The sequence below is a fragment of the Monodelphis domestica genome, chromosome 5, assembly GCF_027887165.1.
Source record: "Monodelphis domestica isolate mMonDom1 chromosome 5, mMonDom1.pri, whole genome shotgun sequence".
Classification (NCBI taxonomy): domain Eukaryota; kingdom Metazoa; phylum Chordata; class Mammalia; order Didelphimorphia; family Didelphidae; genus Monodelphis; species Monodelphis domestica.
This window is the reverse complement of record NC_077231.1, coordinates 201854431-201873364: the sequence shown is the minus strand read 5'-3', so window position 1 is coordinate 201873364 and position 18934 is coordinate 201854431. Positions and strand designations below refer to the sequence as shown.

Here is an 18934-nt window from a genome sequence, read left to right as displayed (position 1 = left end):
CTGACTATAGTTCCTTAGTTAATCAAAATGCTTCTTTTTGCCTGTATTATTATTTTTTCTTTGATGTGAGAGGTCTCAGATATTCCTGGTATTTTTTCTTTTGAGGTGATGAATGGCTTTTAAATAGTCTTACTTTGCCCTCTGGGTTGAACAACTTCGGGAAGTTTTCATTCTGAATTCATGAAATATTATATACAGAATGTTGGGGATGGTGGTGGTGGTGGGAAATCATGGTTTTCAAGGAGTCCTATGATTCTTAAGTTTTATCTCTCCATGACTCTATCACTTCTTACATTTCCCTACAAAATCATTTGATAATATTCTTAAAAAACCAAACACTTTACCTTCTGTCTTAGTGCCAATTCTGAGGCAGAAGAGCAGCAAGGACTAGACAATTATGATTAAGTGACTGGCCCAGGGTCACATAGCTAAGAAGTGTCTGAAGCCAGATTTGAACCTATGTCCTCTTGACTCCAAGCCTGGTGCTCTATCTACTGTGCTACCTAGCTGCCCCTGCTATTGTTCTAATATTTTGTGCTATTTCATAGTTTTTGATTTCTGTTTGGTTTATTATTGTTTTCAGGGAGCATATTTCTTGGGTTAGATTTACCACATTTTCTTCTAAGCTATTTATTCTCCTTCTAATTCTTTCTTCCAGAGTTATTTCATTTTTATCTCTCATTTCATTTCTTCTAGTTATTCATATTGTGCTTATGGGAAACCCTTATTTTTCCTCTAAGTTTCTACAGTTGTTGGAGAGTTATGCCTTCTTTTTAGTGATCTCTGAGTTTGCAATTTTTTTTAAACCCTTACCTTCCATCTTAGAAACAATACTGTGTATTGGCTCCAAAGCAGAAGAGTGATAAGGGCTAGGCAACGAGGGTTAGGTGATTTGCCCAGGGTCACACAGCTAGGAAGTGTCCGAGGCCAGATTTGAATCTAGACCTCCCATTTCTAGGTCTGGCTCTCAATTCACTGCCCCTGTAATAATTTTTGATGCTTCTCTCTCTAGCTTTAATTCCTGGATTGGGGCTTTGTGCCAGGCTTAGGCTTGCCCCCTGATTTTCTTCAGGTGGAACAGTAGGTCCTGCTTATTCCTATTCTGGGCTGTATTTTTGTTGATCTCTACTCTCTCACCAGGGAAGGTTCCCCTAGATTTTTGAGGTTCAAAGCACTGAATCTTTAGTCTTCTCTGGCATTTCAGAATAATCCATTAGAGACTTATGAACTTTCAAGATCGGTGGCCCCATCCTGCTTGCAGCTCTTGATTCCCGAGACTTTGAAGACCCTTCTGCTCTTCCAGACAATAGAGCCTTTTGGGGTACACAGGCCCCTGAACTATTTCTGGTATGCTACCCTACGTTGGTGCTGGTTTTGCTGATGATCCTCTTTTCTGTTGTCCTTCGGCTTCAAGCTGACTTCGCAGGCAGTTCTGAGGTAAAAGAAGTTTCTCCTTGGATTTCTTGATCATTACTTAGTATGGAGCAAACTTTACAGTTTTGCTAGACTACGTACATGGGAATAATGAGATCTATCCCCCATTCAGGCAGTCATTTTAGTTGGAGGTCAAAAATTATGTTTTATATGAGCCATAGTTTAGGGAAAAATATATTTGAACCAATATAAAATTTTTTGCAGACTTTTACAAGTGTCCCTTTAGCTCTGGAATTTGGAAAACCAGTCTGTGTTTGCCTATTCACACTGTGTCAAGGTTTTATAGACTTCAGTTATATTAATTCATCCACAAAATATTTATTGAACCTCATCTTTGTGTGAGGCATTGTGCTAGAAGCTAGTACACAGCAAATTGTTAGTTTATTCCTTGCCTTTAGGTGTGGCCATTACATATACTCTAATGGGATAAGAATCTTTCTTTAAAGATCCCTTTAGAAATAAGATTCTCCACTTTTCTTTGGAAACTCATTCTGATGTTCTCCAGTTTCTTAGGTCTGCAGACTTAAGATTCTGCCATGTGGCAGACTTAGCAGGAATGAGTCCATCATGGCCACCCCCTAACTTGAACAAGAATTCCCTCCACAATATTCCCCAAATGGTCAGGCATGGCTTGAAGATCTCTAATGAGGGAGAGGGGGCAGTCAATCTCCCCTTTTAGACAGGTCGAATTGTTAGGAAGTTTTCCTTTATGTAAAGCTAATTCTCTGCTTCCATCTCTGCCCTATGGGACCCCAAAAAACAAATGGAATCCTCCTTCCACGTGACAATCCTTCCAATACTTGAAGAAGACCATGATCCTGCTGATTGCCATTTAGGTGGAATGGAGGCAAGGGGATGCTATCTTTTAAGAGGCAATAAACTGCTACAACACTTAACAACTCCTCCCGGTCATGTTCCCTCCCTTGATATCTCTTGCAAGATACTCAACTGGCAACACCAACTGGAACTATGGATGCTGATTCAAAGGTGAATATTTAAGATGCTCAGGAATTTAGGTACTTAATGTAATTCTAGATAACCTTAAGTGCAGCAATAAATCTTACCTTAAAACATCAAGTGTTTTCCACAGATATAAAAGTCACTCCTAAAAGGTAGTTTATTTGTCTCAGAGGCCAAGATCTGTCCCATGCCTCCCCACCCAACAGAGATGAACTCACATCCCCACTTCCTGTAGCCACATCTGTAACTATTTATTGAATGAGGCAGTAATAAACAGAATGGGAAAACAACACAGATTCCATGCTCTGCTACTGGATTTTGCATTTTTTTTTCTTCCATCTTCTTGGCAATCTTTCAAACTACCAGGAGGTTATTTCACCACAAAGGAAACAAGGACTTTAAAGCCACTGGACATCTTCACAATGACAATAAAAAATAATAATAATAATAATAATAATTAAAAAAATAACAAATTGTAGACTTAGGACTGTTTATATGTAAATGTTCCCCCTCCCCCCAATACGTACAGAAAAAAAACATACAAAGAACATTGGATAGCTTCATATAAAACAAGCAAATCTGAGAATTTGAAACTTTCTCAAAAGGTTGAGCAAGACATGAAGAATTTCTTAATGCTGCATTTAAAAAAACATTAAATACATACACTGCTGCACACACTGGGGGGCAGGGGGTCTTGGAGGAGAGAGGAAGAGGGGTTCCTGTGTTCAAGGAGCAGAGGTTTGGCTCGCTGGGAATTCAAGTGATAATCTGCCACTGAAAATCCAACGCTTGCAGCAGGGAAATTGTGTTTAATAGAGTAAAAAGAATATATAGATCAAACAACCACTGTTAAGGGCAGGTAAGCTGTACAGTGCCTGCTGGGACAGGTATGGGGCCTGTGTTGTCCAGGATCCTGGGGTACAAATGAAAATCTTCCACTTCTATCTCCAGAATCACTTAAGCAGAGAGAGAATGAATGTGAATCAATGTCCTGGAGGGTGGGGAACACACTCTTCCTTGGTTCATTGGTTTTCTTTTACTCTGACCCAGTATCATCAGTAACAGTCACACCTTAGAGGAATCAGACGTACCTTTCACTTCTGGGGTTTAATTTTGCTAAGCCACAAAGTTGCAGGAAAGAAAATATTTAAGGTAGTTGGTGTCTCCTGTTCTTTGAAGATTTTTTTCCTTCTCTCTCTCTTACACACACACACACACACACATTCAGTCACACTCACACATTCTCACACTCCTCTCTTCTCTCCAATCTTATCCATCTTTGTTATTCTTCAGTTTATATGGATATGACCAAAATCAGGGCCAACCAAAGCAAAACTGAAATTGCCATGAGAAAAAGAAGGGGATTCCTAGGAAGGTAGAGGAGGGGGCTTCCACCCAATCTGGGGTAATGTTGGAGCCTGACGCCCCCTCCTGGGAGTGCCTGCCTCTGCTCTGTCTTTGCCAGTCCCTGCCTGCGTGGACACTGCCCAATCCAGCCCCCTCCGCAGTCCCTTTCCTTGGGGTGAGTCCAGTAGAAAGATTTCTCTGCCGCTCCCACGGCAGCTTTTTCAGAGGGCGTGGCTACCTCCGCCTGAGTCAGTCAGTAGCTCAATGCATGGCCCTATCAGAAACATATAGCAGAGCAACTGTGTCTAGCTGTGTCACCTACCACCCACTAAACTGGGTGAATTATTTTGTCCACAGCTCACCTTGATTTCATACAGCTAATTTAATGTGGATTTCTCTCATATATATATATATATATATACACACATATATATGCCTCATATATATGTAAATGTGTATATACCTATGTACACATATACATATATCTTTTCCACACACACGCACGCACACGCACACACACACGCACACACACGTATATACACACGTTTCCGCAGAAAGGAGTCCTGCCACAATTTGGCCTTTTCTGGACAGCGAAATGGACAATGTTGTGTTTAACTCTGCTGTATCAGAAAATCAAGAGTGGTGCTTTTAAAAAAATGCCATTTCTTGTCTTCTGCTCCCTTCCGCCACTTTTTTCCTTTAAAAAAAAAGGATAACAAAACTTGTTTCCAAAGTCGGGAGACTGAACGGCATCTGATTGCACTTCTGCAAACGTGTAAAAAACTTCTTCGTTGTAGAATAGAAAATGACCCCATGATCCAGGTCAGTGTCACTGTTCCAACGTCACCACCTCCACAGCCTGGCCATCCATGGTGACGGCACTGTCCGCTATCCTCGTCGTCACGGGGGCCATGGCCACCTGAACCGGCCCGTTCCCCTGGGCAAGGCTGGTTACCACAGTCTGATACATGCTCACCGGGATCTGCACCAAGCCTGTGGAGACGAAGGGCAAACAAGGGTCACTCTGTCTTCAAGACACCAAAGACACAAAAGGGCTCTGGGCTTCCACCTCAACGACCTGCCTCTGCCATTTTGTGGCAGCTGGCATCCTACCTGGGGCAAAGGCCGGCAAAGGGAGTCTGAGTGGCTGGGCTGGGCTTGCTCAAAGGCGGTCTTTTATCTGTCCCCCAATTGTATGGAGAAGACATTTTAAACGTTCATTTTCTCAAATTTTGAGTCCCAAAGTCTTTCCCTCCGTCCCCTCCTTGGGGCAGTAAACAATGTGATATAGGCTGTACAGATGCTATCAGGCAATGCCCATTTTCATATTCATCATGTGAAACAAAAGGAAAAGCTCCTCAAGAGGATCCAGTGAAAGGCAGCGTGCTTCCTATGCATTCAGACTCCAAAGTGGCCAGGCCAGCCTCCGCCCCCCCACACTCTCCTTGACATGCGCAGTCCCCCGGGCCGCCCAGAGGGCCTGGCCAGGAAGCAGCACCCCCAGTCCTAACCTAAGGCAGGTCAGCTGCAAAGTTCTCCACTTGGTTTTCTTGTCAAATCAATAATTTCATTTCACAGATAAAATGTCAATCGTCTCAGTCCGTGGGAAAGCAGATGACCGAATACATCAAACAAAACTAGCGATAGGACTAAAACCCTTATTCACCGTAACCAATTGAAGACTTACATGAACTACCCTGGCAGCCAAGCCTGATACTATTTAAATTTTACGATCAAGGGAATAGATTTATACCAGAATGAAAAGATTATCAAACCGAGGTAGAGAAAGTTTTCAGACCAACATTTATTGGCTAAATTTGGGGGGGGGGGGGGGAAGGGGGGGTCAAATTTCCTTTCTGGTGTGAAGGCTGAAGAGGAAGACGACCTGGCAAAAACTGTGAGCTCCCTGCCCTGGGAGGACCATCTGAACAAGCCCCTTTAGCCCCCCTAAGACTAGACATGAAGAACGCCCAGCCTTTGCTATCCTGATGGGACCATTATTGATGCTCAAAGCTGTCTGAGGTTTAAATGATAACCAAAGTCTACTGCTGCGAAAACCTCACATTCTACCAACTATTAGCACACACGCACGCGCACACACACCCCCTCCCTCTCTTGGCAAAGGATTAGAAAAAGCTCTGACACACCCCGTCTTTATGACAATGGTGAGAGCAAAAGACAGAAGAAGAGGGGCTGGCAACCCCCCTGTGCTTGAAGGCAGGGCTGACTGCCCTTGGACGAGAGAGAAATGCTGAGGTACAATAATCAGGCCTGGGATTGTCCCTGTGCCACATCTGTTCAGGCCAGGAGCCTGATTAGCCCTAATATAGATAGAACACATTAAGCTCAGCTTGGATTTTGAGTCATTTCAATTGCATTAAGCAACAAGCACCCTTTCACATAATTTAGGAGTTTTTCTTTTTTAATTTTCCAAAGATATCCTATAGAAACTGAAGGAAATCAAGTCTCTTTAGGACCGACTGTTCATTCTAAAGGTTATATGGATGGCTTATTTTGCAAACTTAAAAAGATTATATAATATGTTGATGCTAAAAGGGACTTTAGAAGAATCTAATTCAATCTCCTTATTATAAAGATGAGGGGAAAAATTTTTTTTTGACCCTTACTTTCTGTCTTAGAATTCGTAGGCAGTAGGGGTTAAATGACTTGCCCAGGGTCACATAGCTAGGAAGTGTCTGAAGCCACATTTGTACCCAGGTCCTCCAGACTCCAGGCCTGGTGCTCTCTCCATTGTGCTCCCTAGCTGCCTTGAAAAATGGTTTAATGAAGTTAAGTTGCACAGTGGCAGAGACAGGATTAGAGCTATCTATTATTAGATGCCTGGGCTCGAAATGATCAGAGCTTATTTCATAAAGCCTGCACACTGTGGAGATCTTCACTGAATTTTAGTCTGCTGTCCCCTGGGGCACATCGTAACTTCCCTTTGGTTATTCATACAGGTGGTCAGAATGGGAAAGAACACAGAGGTCAGAACTGACTCAGGAATGCCCACTCCAAGCCTGGAGGGCTTCTTCCGGGGAACAGCCTGACCCTGGCTCTGGGGAGGAGGCAATGCTGCAGGCTTTACTTCACTGGCCTGCTTATTAGGTAGGATTCAAGGCCAAAAGGCCACCGAAGGCTTGGGTGAGAGGATATATCTGTGCCTCTGGCCGCCATCCCCGTTTTCTAGGCATATTTACAAAGACAGGCAGTTGACCTTATAGATATTTTTCTGAAGGAGGTTAGAAATCTCCCACAATGGAAAGTGATGCACATGGAGAAATCCTCAGAAAACCACGCACCTCAGGGCCCTCCCTCCTCCCAGTTCCTTGTGTGTAATGTTACTTGGGCATTTAAGTTTGTGTTCTCAGGTGCTATCCTATGTTTCCAACTAGATCGAAGTGCTCTGAAACCTGGCAGACTGCTGTGCATGCTGCCAACGAGATCGTCTAGAATTCATTTTGGTCTCTTGTCACTCTGCTGAGGATTTTGGGGGAAAGTGAAAGGAAATCTCCTACTGGGGCTCAGGCAACAAGTGGTATAAGGGAGTTTGAGCTACAGTTATCCAATACCCCGATGACAAGTATTTGATTAATTCCTAGGAAAAGAGAAGTAGACCCGCCAGATAGTTACTCTCTTCAGGCTGGGGAAATCAGACAGATTAGCAAGACAAGTTTCATGAGCTGCTTTGAAACATTTCAAATAGGACAATGGGTGGACAAGACTATGAATTCCACCAGTCTCCAGGAAATATCAAAAGAACAAGAGAAAAGCTCTTTGAACATCAGATGGACACCACCTGGGGGATTTATGGTTGGACAGGAACACAAGTTACACAGGATAGATGCGGATGGGTTTGCAAATAGCTACATCGATGGAACCAAAGAATCCACTGGCATAGTAGAGAGCACTAAAAGAAGTGACGGGAACTGTGTATTGGGAACCAGCTTTCCTATTTTAAACTCAAAGATGATTAAAATAGATGGAGTCTGAATGCAACACCAAAGCACCCCACTTTCCACTTTTTCTTCATGGCTTTTTAAAAAGCGTGTCTTCTTCCACGACATGAGGAATATGGAAATGTCTGGTATGATAGCACATGTATATGAAATTGCTTACTGTATCAGGGAAAAGGAAAGAGATGGAGGGAGGAAGGGAAAGAATTTGGAACTCAAAACGTTAGAAAATGAATGCCAAAAAAATTGTTTTTACATGTAACTGGGGAAAAACTCCAATACTGAAGGGAAGATAAAAGATTAAAATGGGAAATAAAACATACTCACTTAGAATAAGATTTTGATCTTTGCCTACATTGTGGCTGAAGTATGTTAAGTATAGGATTGTGTTCAAAAGGTTAATTGCTAATATGAGTATATTCTATATAAGACCAAAGAGATGTATGTATTGCATATATTTTGTATAAACTCAGAATATGACAGGCCTTCTGATGGACAGGGAACTAGATCATTTTGGTTGTTTATCTCCAGAGCCCAGCACGAAGCAGGTGCTTATTAAATTGTTGGCTGTCTGAATTCTCTGGTAAAGCAACACCTAAACAGAAGTGCAGTTTTGCCATTTGTGCACAAACTACAAACTGTAAAATGAGGATAAACTGTTATCCTTGTTATGTGTTATGTGTTATGTGCGTAGTCCATCTACCTCAACATGTCTTTATGAGGATCAAAAGAGAGGATGAAGGGAAAGAGTTTTTCAGTGCAAGATGTCATTATCCCGAGCTGGCGGCCTCACAAATGGGAAACTTTTTAGATTTGTTACTCACTGTAATTAACTTACCCACCTCCTCCAATCTTAAGGCTTTTCTACTTAGTCATGGGACAGTTTTTATTTGGAATAGAAGAAAAAGTTGAAGAGTGAATTCAGAAAGATAGGCAGCAGCTAAATTCAGACTACTGAAGATCAGATTTTCTAATGCTAGTAGTTGGAAAGGAAGGAAAATCTGATAATGTAATGCCTATTGCTGTTTAAAGGAATGACAGTTAAGCATTAATAAAACAACTTGAGTTTAAAAATAAAGTGCCCAGAGGAATGTGATTAGAACTGGAAAAGGTAGGAATTCAGGAGCAAGAAGGAAGCTGCAGCACAAGTTTATGCTGAAAGTACTTCCTGACTCCCCCTAATGATCAGAAACCCATAAAAGTAGAAGGGAGCTTCCCCCCACCTCCTGTGAGGATATGTAGCAACGTATTTCTGGGTTTGGTTGCAAAGAGGTTTTAGAAGTTTGAAATGTGAGGTAAAACCACTAAGGTTAAACAAAGGCCACTATAATAGAAAGAAGAAAGAATAACTATGGTAAGAACATGTAGAGTGAAGAAAGAAAAATGAAGTATAAGAAGCCAGTTCAGTTAGCTGATCTAATAGGAAACCTGAAATTTACAAATGAAGATTAGAAACAAAACAAGACAGAAGTGAGGGAAGAATGGTAAGGGAACCCCCAAATGTGCTAGTGGATAGGAAAGAATGAAAAATTATAAAGATAGCAATTCTCAGAGGGTAAAATGATGGGAAAGGTCTCTTGTTTTTCCCAGCAGTTCTATTTCTTTTTAATTTTTTTTTCTATTTCATTCCTTTTATTTTTTTTAGGACACTTTCAAATTCTTTCTTTTAGATCCCAATTTTCTCACCTTTCCCACCACTGGCAAGGCAAGAAAAATAAAAGTCATTACAAATAGGTAGAGTCACAGAAAATAAATTTCCATCTTAGCTATGTTCCAAAAAAGAAAGAAGAAAGAGAAAGAAGTAGAAGAGAGGGTCAGGGAAGGGAAAGAGAAAAGGGGAAAAATGCTTTGATTTGCACTTTGAGCCCACCAGCTCTCTGTCTGGAAGTGGATGGCATGTTTCACCATGAGTCCTTTGAAACTGTGGTTCATCATTGTATTGATTAGTTACTAAGTTTTTCAGAATTGATTATCTTTAAAATATTCCCATTACCTGGTTCAACATACTTTACTTTGTATCAGTTCATATAGGTCTTCCCATGTTTTTCTGAAACCATCATTATTTCTTTTAGCACAATGTCACCTTCACATACTGTGATTTGTTCAGCATTGCCAGTAGCTGTCTCTTGGCTATATAGTATTAGCTGCCTTTAGGACATAAACCTTAATTGTCCTGCCTTCCTAAGTGCATACTTAAATAGGGCCCTTAAGTCTTTTGGATTTACAAGCAGCATACCCTGCAAACAACTTAACATTCTCCAGAAGCTAATAATGGTAATTAACAAAAATAATGTCTTCCCATCCAAAGTTTTACTTCCATTACCCCAATCATCACTTTGCAAAGCCCTACTCCTGAAGTAATTTCTCTATCAGTGACTGTTTGTCTTTTGGAATTACTACTTGCCATTCTTGGTCTGATTTTACACAAACATACTCTTGCCCTATCAAATATACAAACACAAATCAAGAGCTAATGTATATTTTTAATGAGAATAAATTAAAATGAATTATCCAGGTTAAGTTTATTTTGGATAGATGATAATTTCACAACATTATTTTGAAATCAACATTAGACACTTGGGGGTGGGGATTGAGGTGGGGAGTGGGGTTGGAAAGCCCTGTTTTTGTGCTTGCCTCCTTTTGCTTATTTGGTTAGTGGCATTCTATCTGTCTGGAATATGGCAGTCTAGGTGGCTTTTTTATTCCAGTACTCCATGGGCCTTCAATTTCTGGGGAATAGGTGCTTCTTTCATCCATGTAAACTTCATAATAACCTTCAAGAGTGGTCAGAGCTGAAAAACTCATTATTCCATGGCCAACCTGGTAAAGACAATCTGTTCACTGAGGCTGGCACTTGAATAACAGAACACAGATATACAGGACATTACAAGGTCCATATTTGAGACTTCTCCAATTCAACACAATCTACCAGACCTTGTACTTTATTGGCAAAGCCTTCATGAAATAAGAAGGGCCGCCTCCATGCCATGCCAGGCACAAGAGGATTCTTGAGTGAACAGAAGTGTTTTAAAGATGGGGAAACTGGGCTGCAAGTGAAAGACAGTAAAGTGAAAAAAAGTAAGTTTGGTACTGAAGAAGAGAGCAGAGAGAACAGAAGACGGATTGATTTCAGGGCTCAGTTAACTACTGTAGGTTAATCTAATCAGAATAGTAGAACTCAAAATAATTTTTTATTTCAGGGCTACCTGCCTGACCTACGGAGACACTAAAGAAATTTAAAAGCAGAAGAGGAGGGAAAAGTGAGACAAACCAAGGGTAATAATGCCAATCTGGTCAACAGAGAAACCAAACAAATGAAAATCCACCACAGTTAAATGAAAACTTCCTCACTACTCTTGTAGTCATCAGAAAGGAGGGATTTCTGGGTAAGAAATACATAAAGGTGGAGGGAGTAGGCTACCTCAGCTCCTAGGGCCTTGAAGGGAGATAGAAAGAATATAATCACTATAATCTCTAGCTTAGCCTGCCTACTAGATACATTTGTTGACAATGTTAAGGTGATTTAGGAGAAATTTTTTCTTAGTCACTAATGCAACTCCTATTATAAAAAGTTACTTTTCTCTATGGCTCTTCTCTCTTTATCCCAAAAAGCATCTCAAACCAAAATGGATGGCGTCCACTAATACATGTCACCCAAAGATATGCTGGAGTTTCCTGTTAAGGCAATCTACTTGTTAAAATGTCTATGAGCTGGTGGTGCGAGGTGTGATGGAACCTGATGACTGGAAAATGGGCTGAAATAAAAGGGTAAATAGAGCTCATTAGCAACAATATTCCTGACTACTCACTAGTGTGAGCTTTTGGTAGGAACTAAAATGGAAGGAGGAATCTCTTCTAGGACCTTAAAGTTTAAACAAAATTATGCAGAAATAAATAGATAAATAACACATAACCAAATACAGCTGTATATGGCTATCAATGTTCTTAAGAGAATCTGAGCAAGGGGCTTCTTCTGAGCACCTCCCATTCTTCCACACACAAATCACTAGATCTGTTCAGCAGGGCCCTGGTCTGTCCTCACAGATAATTCTCCTTGAAAGCCCACCCTCTTCTCTCCATCTAGCCAATGAAGGGGATAGGGTAAATCCTGGAAAAATTCCAGAGGGTTCAATGGGACTTGGTTAATGTGCCTAAAGTACACAGATCTTTTTTTTCTCTCATGAACCTAGAACCTAGTTGAGAATCCTTTGGAGATGCTTCAGTGTGGAAGGGGAAAAAAAAGAAACACTGGAGATGACTCCACAGGGAAGATGGTGGTGTCCAAGCATGCATAGAGAAGATGGACCACAGGGAATATTTCTTTGGTAGGAGAAAATAGATACCATTTAAGGCATGTGTGGTGTTAGGGAGGTATTGGGCTGTATATTAGGGATGGAATGAGAGGTAGGGAGATGTGTAGATTTTTAAGTTGTCATTTGCCTAGTAACTAATAGACCAAGCCTTCAGGGTCTCACATAATTAAAGAGGTCGGTTATATTATATTCTACAGAACTATTGTACCTTCTCTCTAGTCATTTCTAGATGCAATCTAGTAAGTCCACACCAGTCAAGTAGGTAAAGGGATGGAGATGTGCCCAAAATAAACACGTGTCATGGGAAAGCCCCAAAGTAGGTAATATGCATCTTGTCATTTTTTTCTCCACATCTTTCTCCCTCTCATACAGCCCCCACCCCAATTCAGACCCTTATTATCTCTTACCCACATTATGTCAAAGGATTCCTAATTAGAGTTCCTGACACTGAGTCTCTCTTCATTGCAATCCATATGGTAAACACAAAAGGATTTCCTAAAGTCTAACCTTATTTAATACTCTTATTACTTCTAAGGATAAAGAAACTCCTCTTTTTGACATTTAAGCCGGTACCTCTTCCTACCTTCCATCTCCCACAGCACACTGGTACTCCGTCTCATGTCTCTTTTATACTAAGCTCTTCCTCCTCATCTCCATCTCTTGGAATCTCTGGTTTTCTTTCAGATTCAGCAAAGTCTTTCCTGTGATTTCAGAGGCTAGGGCCCTTCCTCTCCTAAATATCTGGTATTTACTTTGTATATATTGCATTTATACTAATAAATATACATTCCCCTGATAAAATGTAAGGTAGGGAACCTTGAGGGTAGGGAACATTTCACTTCTGTCTTTATGTCTTCAGTGCTTGGCACAAAGTAGGTGCTTAATAAATTGACTGATTGGCTAAGAGTTGAGTACATTTCTATAAAATTCATGATTTACCACCTTAAAAGCAGGCAGGGTAGGTCACTCTCCTCACAACTGTTGTGAGGCTGCAAGCTTATATTTAAGTGAATTTAGCACACTGCAAGAGGCATTATATTAATTTGAGTTATTATTATCATATGGTCTCACTCAGAAGCTGGAAACCACTTACTGCCATTATCTTTCTACAAGAGTTAATAGAGTGACTGTATAGGAGGGCAAACAGAGACACCGGGAGGAGTAAGGACTACAAAGGAAAATATAAGCAAGTGAGAGGAATGGGGGTGAACTTGGGACTTGGGACCAAAGCTTCTCCAATCGAGGCACTGTGCGTAAGAGTCCTGGCTTAGTGAGGCCTCGGTTAGTACCTCACCCATTTCTACATGTTGTACAAATACTGCACTTTCTCCAAACCCTCAAATACAGATTTGAGCAAGGGCTGGCACAGTTTTCACATGACCTGTTAGCAATAGCATCTCTTGGGCTAGGAAAGGGCGGCTCTCATCAAACAAGGCCATAACAGCTCAAGGAAGGGGAGGCCAAGGACAGCTGAAACCTAACATTTCTAAAGAACTGAGGCCACTGTCCCCATTAGTTGCAATTCCCTACTTCAGGAGGCCTAAAGGGGGAGGGGAGACAAGGTCTAGGAGACCATTGCTGAAGGGAGGCGACCAAACACAAGACCTGCTGGAATTCCTTTTCCTCCTTCACCTGTGGTTAAAAAGGAAGCTTTAAGAGGGCCTCACGTGACCAACCCTCAGACTTCCTTCAGAGCTTCAGGTAAACACAATCCAATGTCACATATGCACAGAAGTCTCAGAACACACATGGCATAATACCATGAGAGCTGCCATTGTTTGGATGGAAACACAATCTGTAACTGGATACTTTGGGTGTTCATCTAAAATATGTTTCCCCAGCATTTTCCTTGCTCATTCCACAACGGACATATTTCTGTTAACAACCAGAGCAACATTCATGGCTGACAAGTCAAAGAGAAACAGGTTCTTTCCTTTGCTGCCCCTCCCCCACCCCCATTTTTTTAAAAGAGGGGGAAAAAAAAGAACCCAACCAGAGAACAAATGAGGAAATCTATCTGCATCTGAAAGCTGTCCAGACTCACTAAGCATTCCTTCTTGCTTACTAGCACTTCACAGTACACAGTTGGGCTTACTCAGAATACAGATTGGATGCCACTTTACTGAAGCCAATCTGATAGCACATTCTTTGTAGTCCTGTTCTGAGGGGTGTCTGAACTTCCATATTTAAACTCCTTCCTAGATCCAGTTTGCTCATTTTACAAATGAAAGGATGCTTTCCCCACTCTCTCCCTTAAAGCCTACTGTGCAAACTTTCAGTTGAGGCCTCACTAATAATGAAGATTTGGGGGATCATTTGAATGTCACTGGAGATTCTGCTGGCAAAGCAGAATTCAGACTCTGCCTTGCCTCTTTTCAGGCCTTTGCACTCTCTATGGGCCAACAGGAGGAGAAAAGAGGCTTTGTCGGGAGCAGATGTGGAATGGGAGGACACCTGGAAAGCAGAACTGCTGAATGAGGCAGGTGCCACGGAGACATTCACGTTACAGATTCCAACCACAACCACACCTTCATTTGATAGCCTGTGAGAGCAGGGGGGGTGGGTGAAGAGAACACATCACATAAAAAGGAAGACCATTCATCCTTTTAGATAACGGCTCTTGCCAGGCTGCGGCTGTTCAGCTTTGCACATTTGCTTCTTATTAAACAAATGTGAGAAATGAAACTCTGTGTTTGCCATAGTAACCCTAGAATCAGGGTCAATATTACCTTACTATGAGAGTGCATTAGGGGGAATCACTGTGATTTGACATTTCACCAAAATTCGAATGAAAGTATAAACAAAATCTATCCTCTGCCAACTATTTGTCAAGAAGCTCAGAAGACAGTAGTTATTCTTAAGCTTATATTTTTCTTATTTCAGTGGCTATGCTGGTATGAATTAGTTACACACTTAATAAAGAACCACTACTTTATTGGTAGAGACAATTTTCACGAACCTCAAACATATGTGGCTCCAGGGTTGGTGGGGCACCTAAAAATTCCTTGCAAAATGCCACCTATAATTTCAAAATATGGGGGTGATTGGGGGGGGGCTTTGGAAAATGATGGCTAATGGTAGAAATCTTTGGGAAATCTCTCCACTGTAAGATGAATCTAACATAGCTTGTCTGACTCCCTCTGTGGTGTTCCTTTGTTTCTTCCCCCCCCCCCAAAGTGACTTGAGTATTTTTATTGGGATCTGAATTAATCCCTGGCAACCATTAATATAATGTATTAGTAAAAAAAAAACACCTAAATTTACCCCTTACAACTTGCAAACTTGGGAACGAATTGGACTCAATTTAAAAACCTATTAACACTGACAAAGTACCAGAGCAGGTTCCTATTGAGACATTTTCCTTGTGGTCATTCTTCAGAGATATTTTATTTTTTAAAATTATTAAAAAAAATTTTTTTTTTAATTTTATTTAGTCAATTTAGGACATTATTCCTTGGTTACAGGAAGTATTCCTTTCTTGATCATAGGTCTGACTCCAACTAGGCAGAGACAGTATGGCCACAAAGTCTCTTTACAGGCAAGAGCTTGGCTCCTTTTCCTGAAGCAGATAGAGCATGTCTGGCATATTTAATACGGATGGATTGGATAAGGGCCTGATACAGCATGGACTCCTTGAAGCTCACATATACAAATGTTCACTACTGTTCTCTGAGACTCTCTGAAGGTTCCTCTGATGTGGTCAACTAATGTTGAGGTCCTAAAAACAGCTACTGGGAATTGCATTTTGTGACTATTTGTTCAGTCATTTCAGTTGTGTCTGACTCTTCACAGCCCCATTTGCTAGGGGTTTTCTTGGCAAAGATGCTAGAGTGGTTGGCCATTTCCTTCTCCAGCTCATTTTGCCTTTTTGCAACTTTCACACATTGCTTCGGTCCTCTGGGTGAGGCTGCAGCCATATCCTTCACCATCAGTCATCTCCATATTAAATGTGTTCATCTCAAGATGAGTCTTATTGATTCGCAGGGCTCTATCTACTACGCCACCTAGCTGCCCTTTTGTGACATAAAGCCTTCGGTATAGTTATGAGTTCCTGGAGGAAACTTAGTATCCTTCCTAGCACCTAGCAAAATGCTTTGCTATACAATAGGAGCTTCACAAATATTTGAAGTTGAACACTGGTGACAAATGTCTAGAGAACACATGCCCAGGCAAAAAGTGTGCTCAAAACAGAAAGTGGTATAGACAACCTAATACCCAGCATCTTAGGCCTTTGTACATATCCTGCGGTTTTAATGATTTAATTTTATTATGGCCCTAAACAACTTGGCACAAAGAGAGGATGTTCAATTTTATGACCACCTCTCCAAGGAATATTCTGATCACTGTTAACGTACATATATATGCTTTGACCTAGCTATCATAATATTCATACATGTCATTTGGCATTGCATGTCCCCTAGAGTTTCTTAAAAAACATACATAATGGGGCAGTTGGGTGGCTCAGGGGATTGAGAGTCAGGCCTAGAGATGGGAGGTCCTAGGTTCAAATCTGACCTCTGACACATCCCAGATGTGTGACCCTGGGCAAGTCACTTAACCCCCATTACCTTTAAAAAAAAAATACATAAGGACTCCCTTTATTTCTCTGGCCCAGCATTCTCTGATATCATAGTCCAGAAACTATTTTTATGGCCAAAGGGATTAATGATTCAGGGCTTGCTAGTTTTCTAATGGCAATGATGAATGCAAATGAGAGAAAAGAGAGAGACATGAGGGAGAGGGAAAGGGGAAAGGGGGAAAGAGAGAGAGAAAAAGAGAGACAGAGAGCGCTGAAACCTTCATTACTGGGCAGAAGGCATCTAGAAAAGAGTGTACTGGCTTTTGCCTGTGTTGTGCTAAGGGCTGTCATTCAAACATTTTTGCTGGAGGTAACTTCACCTAAAAAGGAAAGCACCAACCAACTGCAAAGATTCATTCCCAACTGTAAACCACTGGAATTGTGGGTTGTGTCTAGTGAATATAGGGAAAGGACTGGTAACTCTATATCCTAGGAATGTGGCCCCAAGAATGTTTTATAAATAAGCTTCGATTGCACCTTCTAAAGATTAATTTTTCTCTCCCCTTTTTGTATGAAAAGCCCACAAACTGGACCCTGCTATTACCAGTGTCTGAGACTATATTTTCCTTTAATGATAACCTATGGTATGCATTCAGGAAAAATAGGGAATAACTAAACAGGTTGATCAAGGGTATTCCCAATTCTTCAGAGGTGACACTGAGGACCAAAAGTGTGTGGAACAAAGGATACTAAAAAACTAGGCAAGTATGGCAAAGAGCTGGTATGGAGAGCAGGGCTAAAACATTCTGTACTATGCTCAAAACTAGTGCTATCAGCTCATCTCCCTGGGGAGGGGGGAAGGGAAAACAGATTCAGAGAAACAGCCCTGTCCTTCCGAGAGCTATTCTGGAGCAGGATAACAGAGGATAAGTAGAAGCTGTAGGAGGTCATTGTGAAGGGGGTAGGGATAAGTTAGAGGAAATGAGAATCACCACCTCCCTCCCCCCCCCCAAGAAAGGGTCTAAGGTTAAAATAGACTAAGGACAGAAAATGGTGTAATCCTCTGGGTGCTCTGGAGTTGAAAAGTACCTTGGAACTGGCCCATGTTCTCCCCATTTCACAGCAGTGTGTATGTTACATGAAAACTGAAACTCTCCCAATGGTAATGGCTCCACCCAGCCTAAAGACAGGTTGGGTCCCAGGATATTTGATCCTTCTTGGTGCCATTATAAAACCTGCCAGAGCACCTGAAACAGCCTATGGGCAGATAAGAGGAATGTGCATTTTGGGAGTCAAACTGGGAACAATCAAGGAGCCAGGCTTATATAGAAGGAGAGACCTGAGAAGTAGCTGATGCTGCTGTCCACCCTGAGAGCTCAATTCTCAGGTTTTCAAGCTCCTAGGAGTCTGTAGTGCAGGGGAAAAATAGGCCAATTCCTCTTGCAACCATCCTGCCCAGCTGTTTACTGGCTGCGGATTACTGCAGTCACATGAGCTGCTTTTTAGCAAAGCCAAGCTGTCTTCAAGCTGAGAAGGTCACTGGGAGACAGGATTTAGGAAGGGTTCATACTGCCCTCCACAGTACTGCAGGGGGCAGGACCGGCCAGGAGCAGCCCACGGCATTTATGTATGCCTACCTCCCTGACAGGGGCAACAGAAAGGTGTGAAATTTTTGGAAAAACACCTTGCCCTATATTTCCAAGCAAAGTATTAGAAGATATTAGCAACTCTGTGTTTCCCCTAGAGTGACAATTTGCAAGCTGCTTTGGGCTTATTTGTTAAACGATTGGGCTGCAAAGTGCCATGGGGTAATGTCATCAGAGTTGGCCATTCTCAACTAAGACCTAAGCATGCACCAAAGCAGCTAGTAGCATCAAAAGGAATTTATTACATAGAGCGCTAGATCCTCAGGTTTCTCTTCATTTCAAATAAATCACCTTTTGTAAGTAATGCCAGCAGAAAAGCCACAATCTCATCTAATAGGCAGGCAATAAATATCTATCAACTGCCTACATTGCGCCAAGCACAGTGCTACACGCTAGGGGTACAAGAAGAAGCACGTGGGATTCTGGGATCTAACGAGGGAGGCAGCAAACAGATAAATATGTATAAACAGAGAACATACAGAATTGGAAATGATTACCAGGCAAGGTACAAGGATTCAGAGGGCTGAGAACCTTATGAGTCATGCACCTCGGGAAGAGTTGGGAGCCTAAGATTAGACAGGTCTGACAATTAATAAATGATCCTTTTACTACAGGCCCCAAGTAATGGGAAGTGGTGGGAAGTGTCTTATGAGGTTTATTTCTTGATTCTAAATGAGTGCATTTGCATAGCAATGGTGATGTCCACATCATTCTTGACACAGGAATTTTTAGTCACACATATTGTGAAAAGCATGCTCT

The 18934-nt window shown here is 41.5% G+C and overlaps 1 protein-coding gene across 2 annotated transcripts in view; it reads right to left on the bottom strand.

Moving 5' to 3' along the window:
• Positions 1 to 2624: 2624 nt before the first annotated feature.
• Positions 2625 to 18934, bottom strand: part of NRF1 (nuclear respiratory factor 1) — a 125893-nt gene continuing 109583 nt past the window's right edge. For both annotated transcript variants that reach the window (XM_007504301.3, XM_001366887.4), the window contains exon 11: positions 2625 to 4734. In XM_007504301.3, coding sequence (XP_007504363.1) covers positions 4571 to 4734 — 164 coding nt within the window. In that variant the 3' untranslated portion in view covers positions 2625 to 4570. The remainder of the gene's footprint in view (positions 4735 to 18934) is intronic.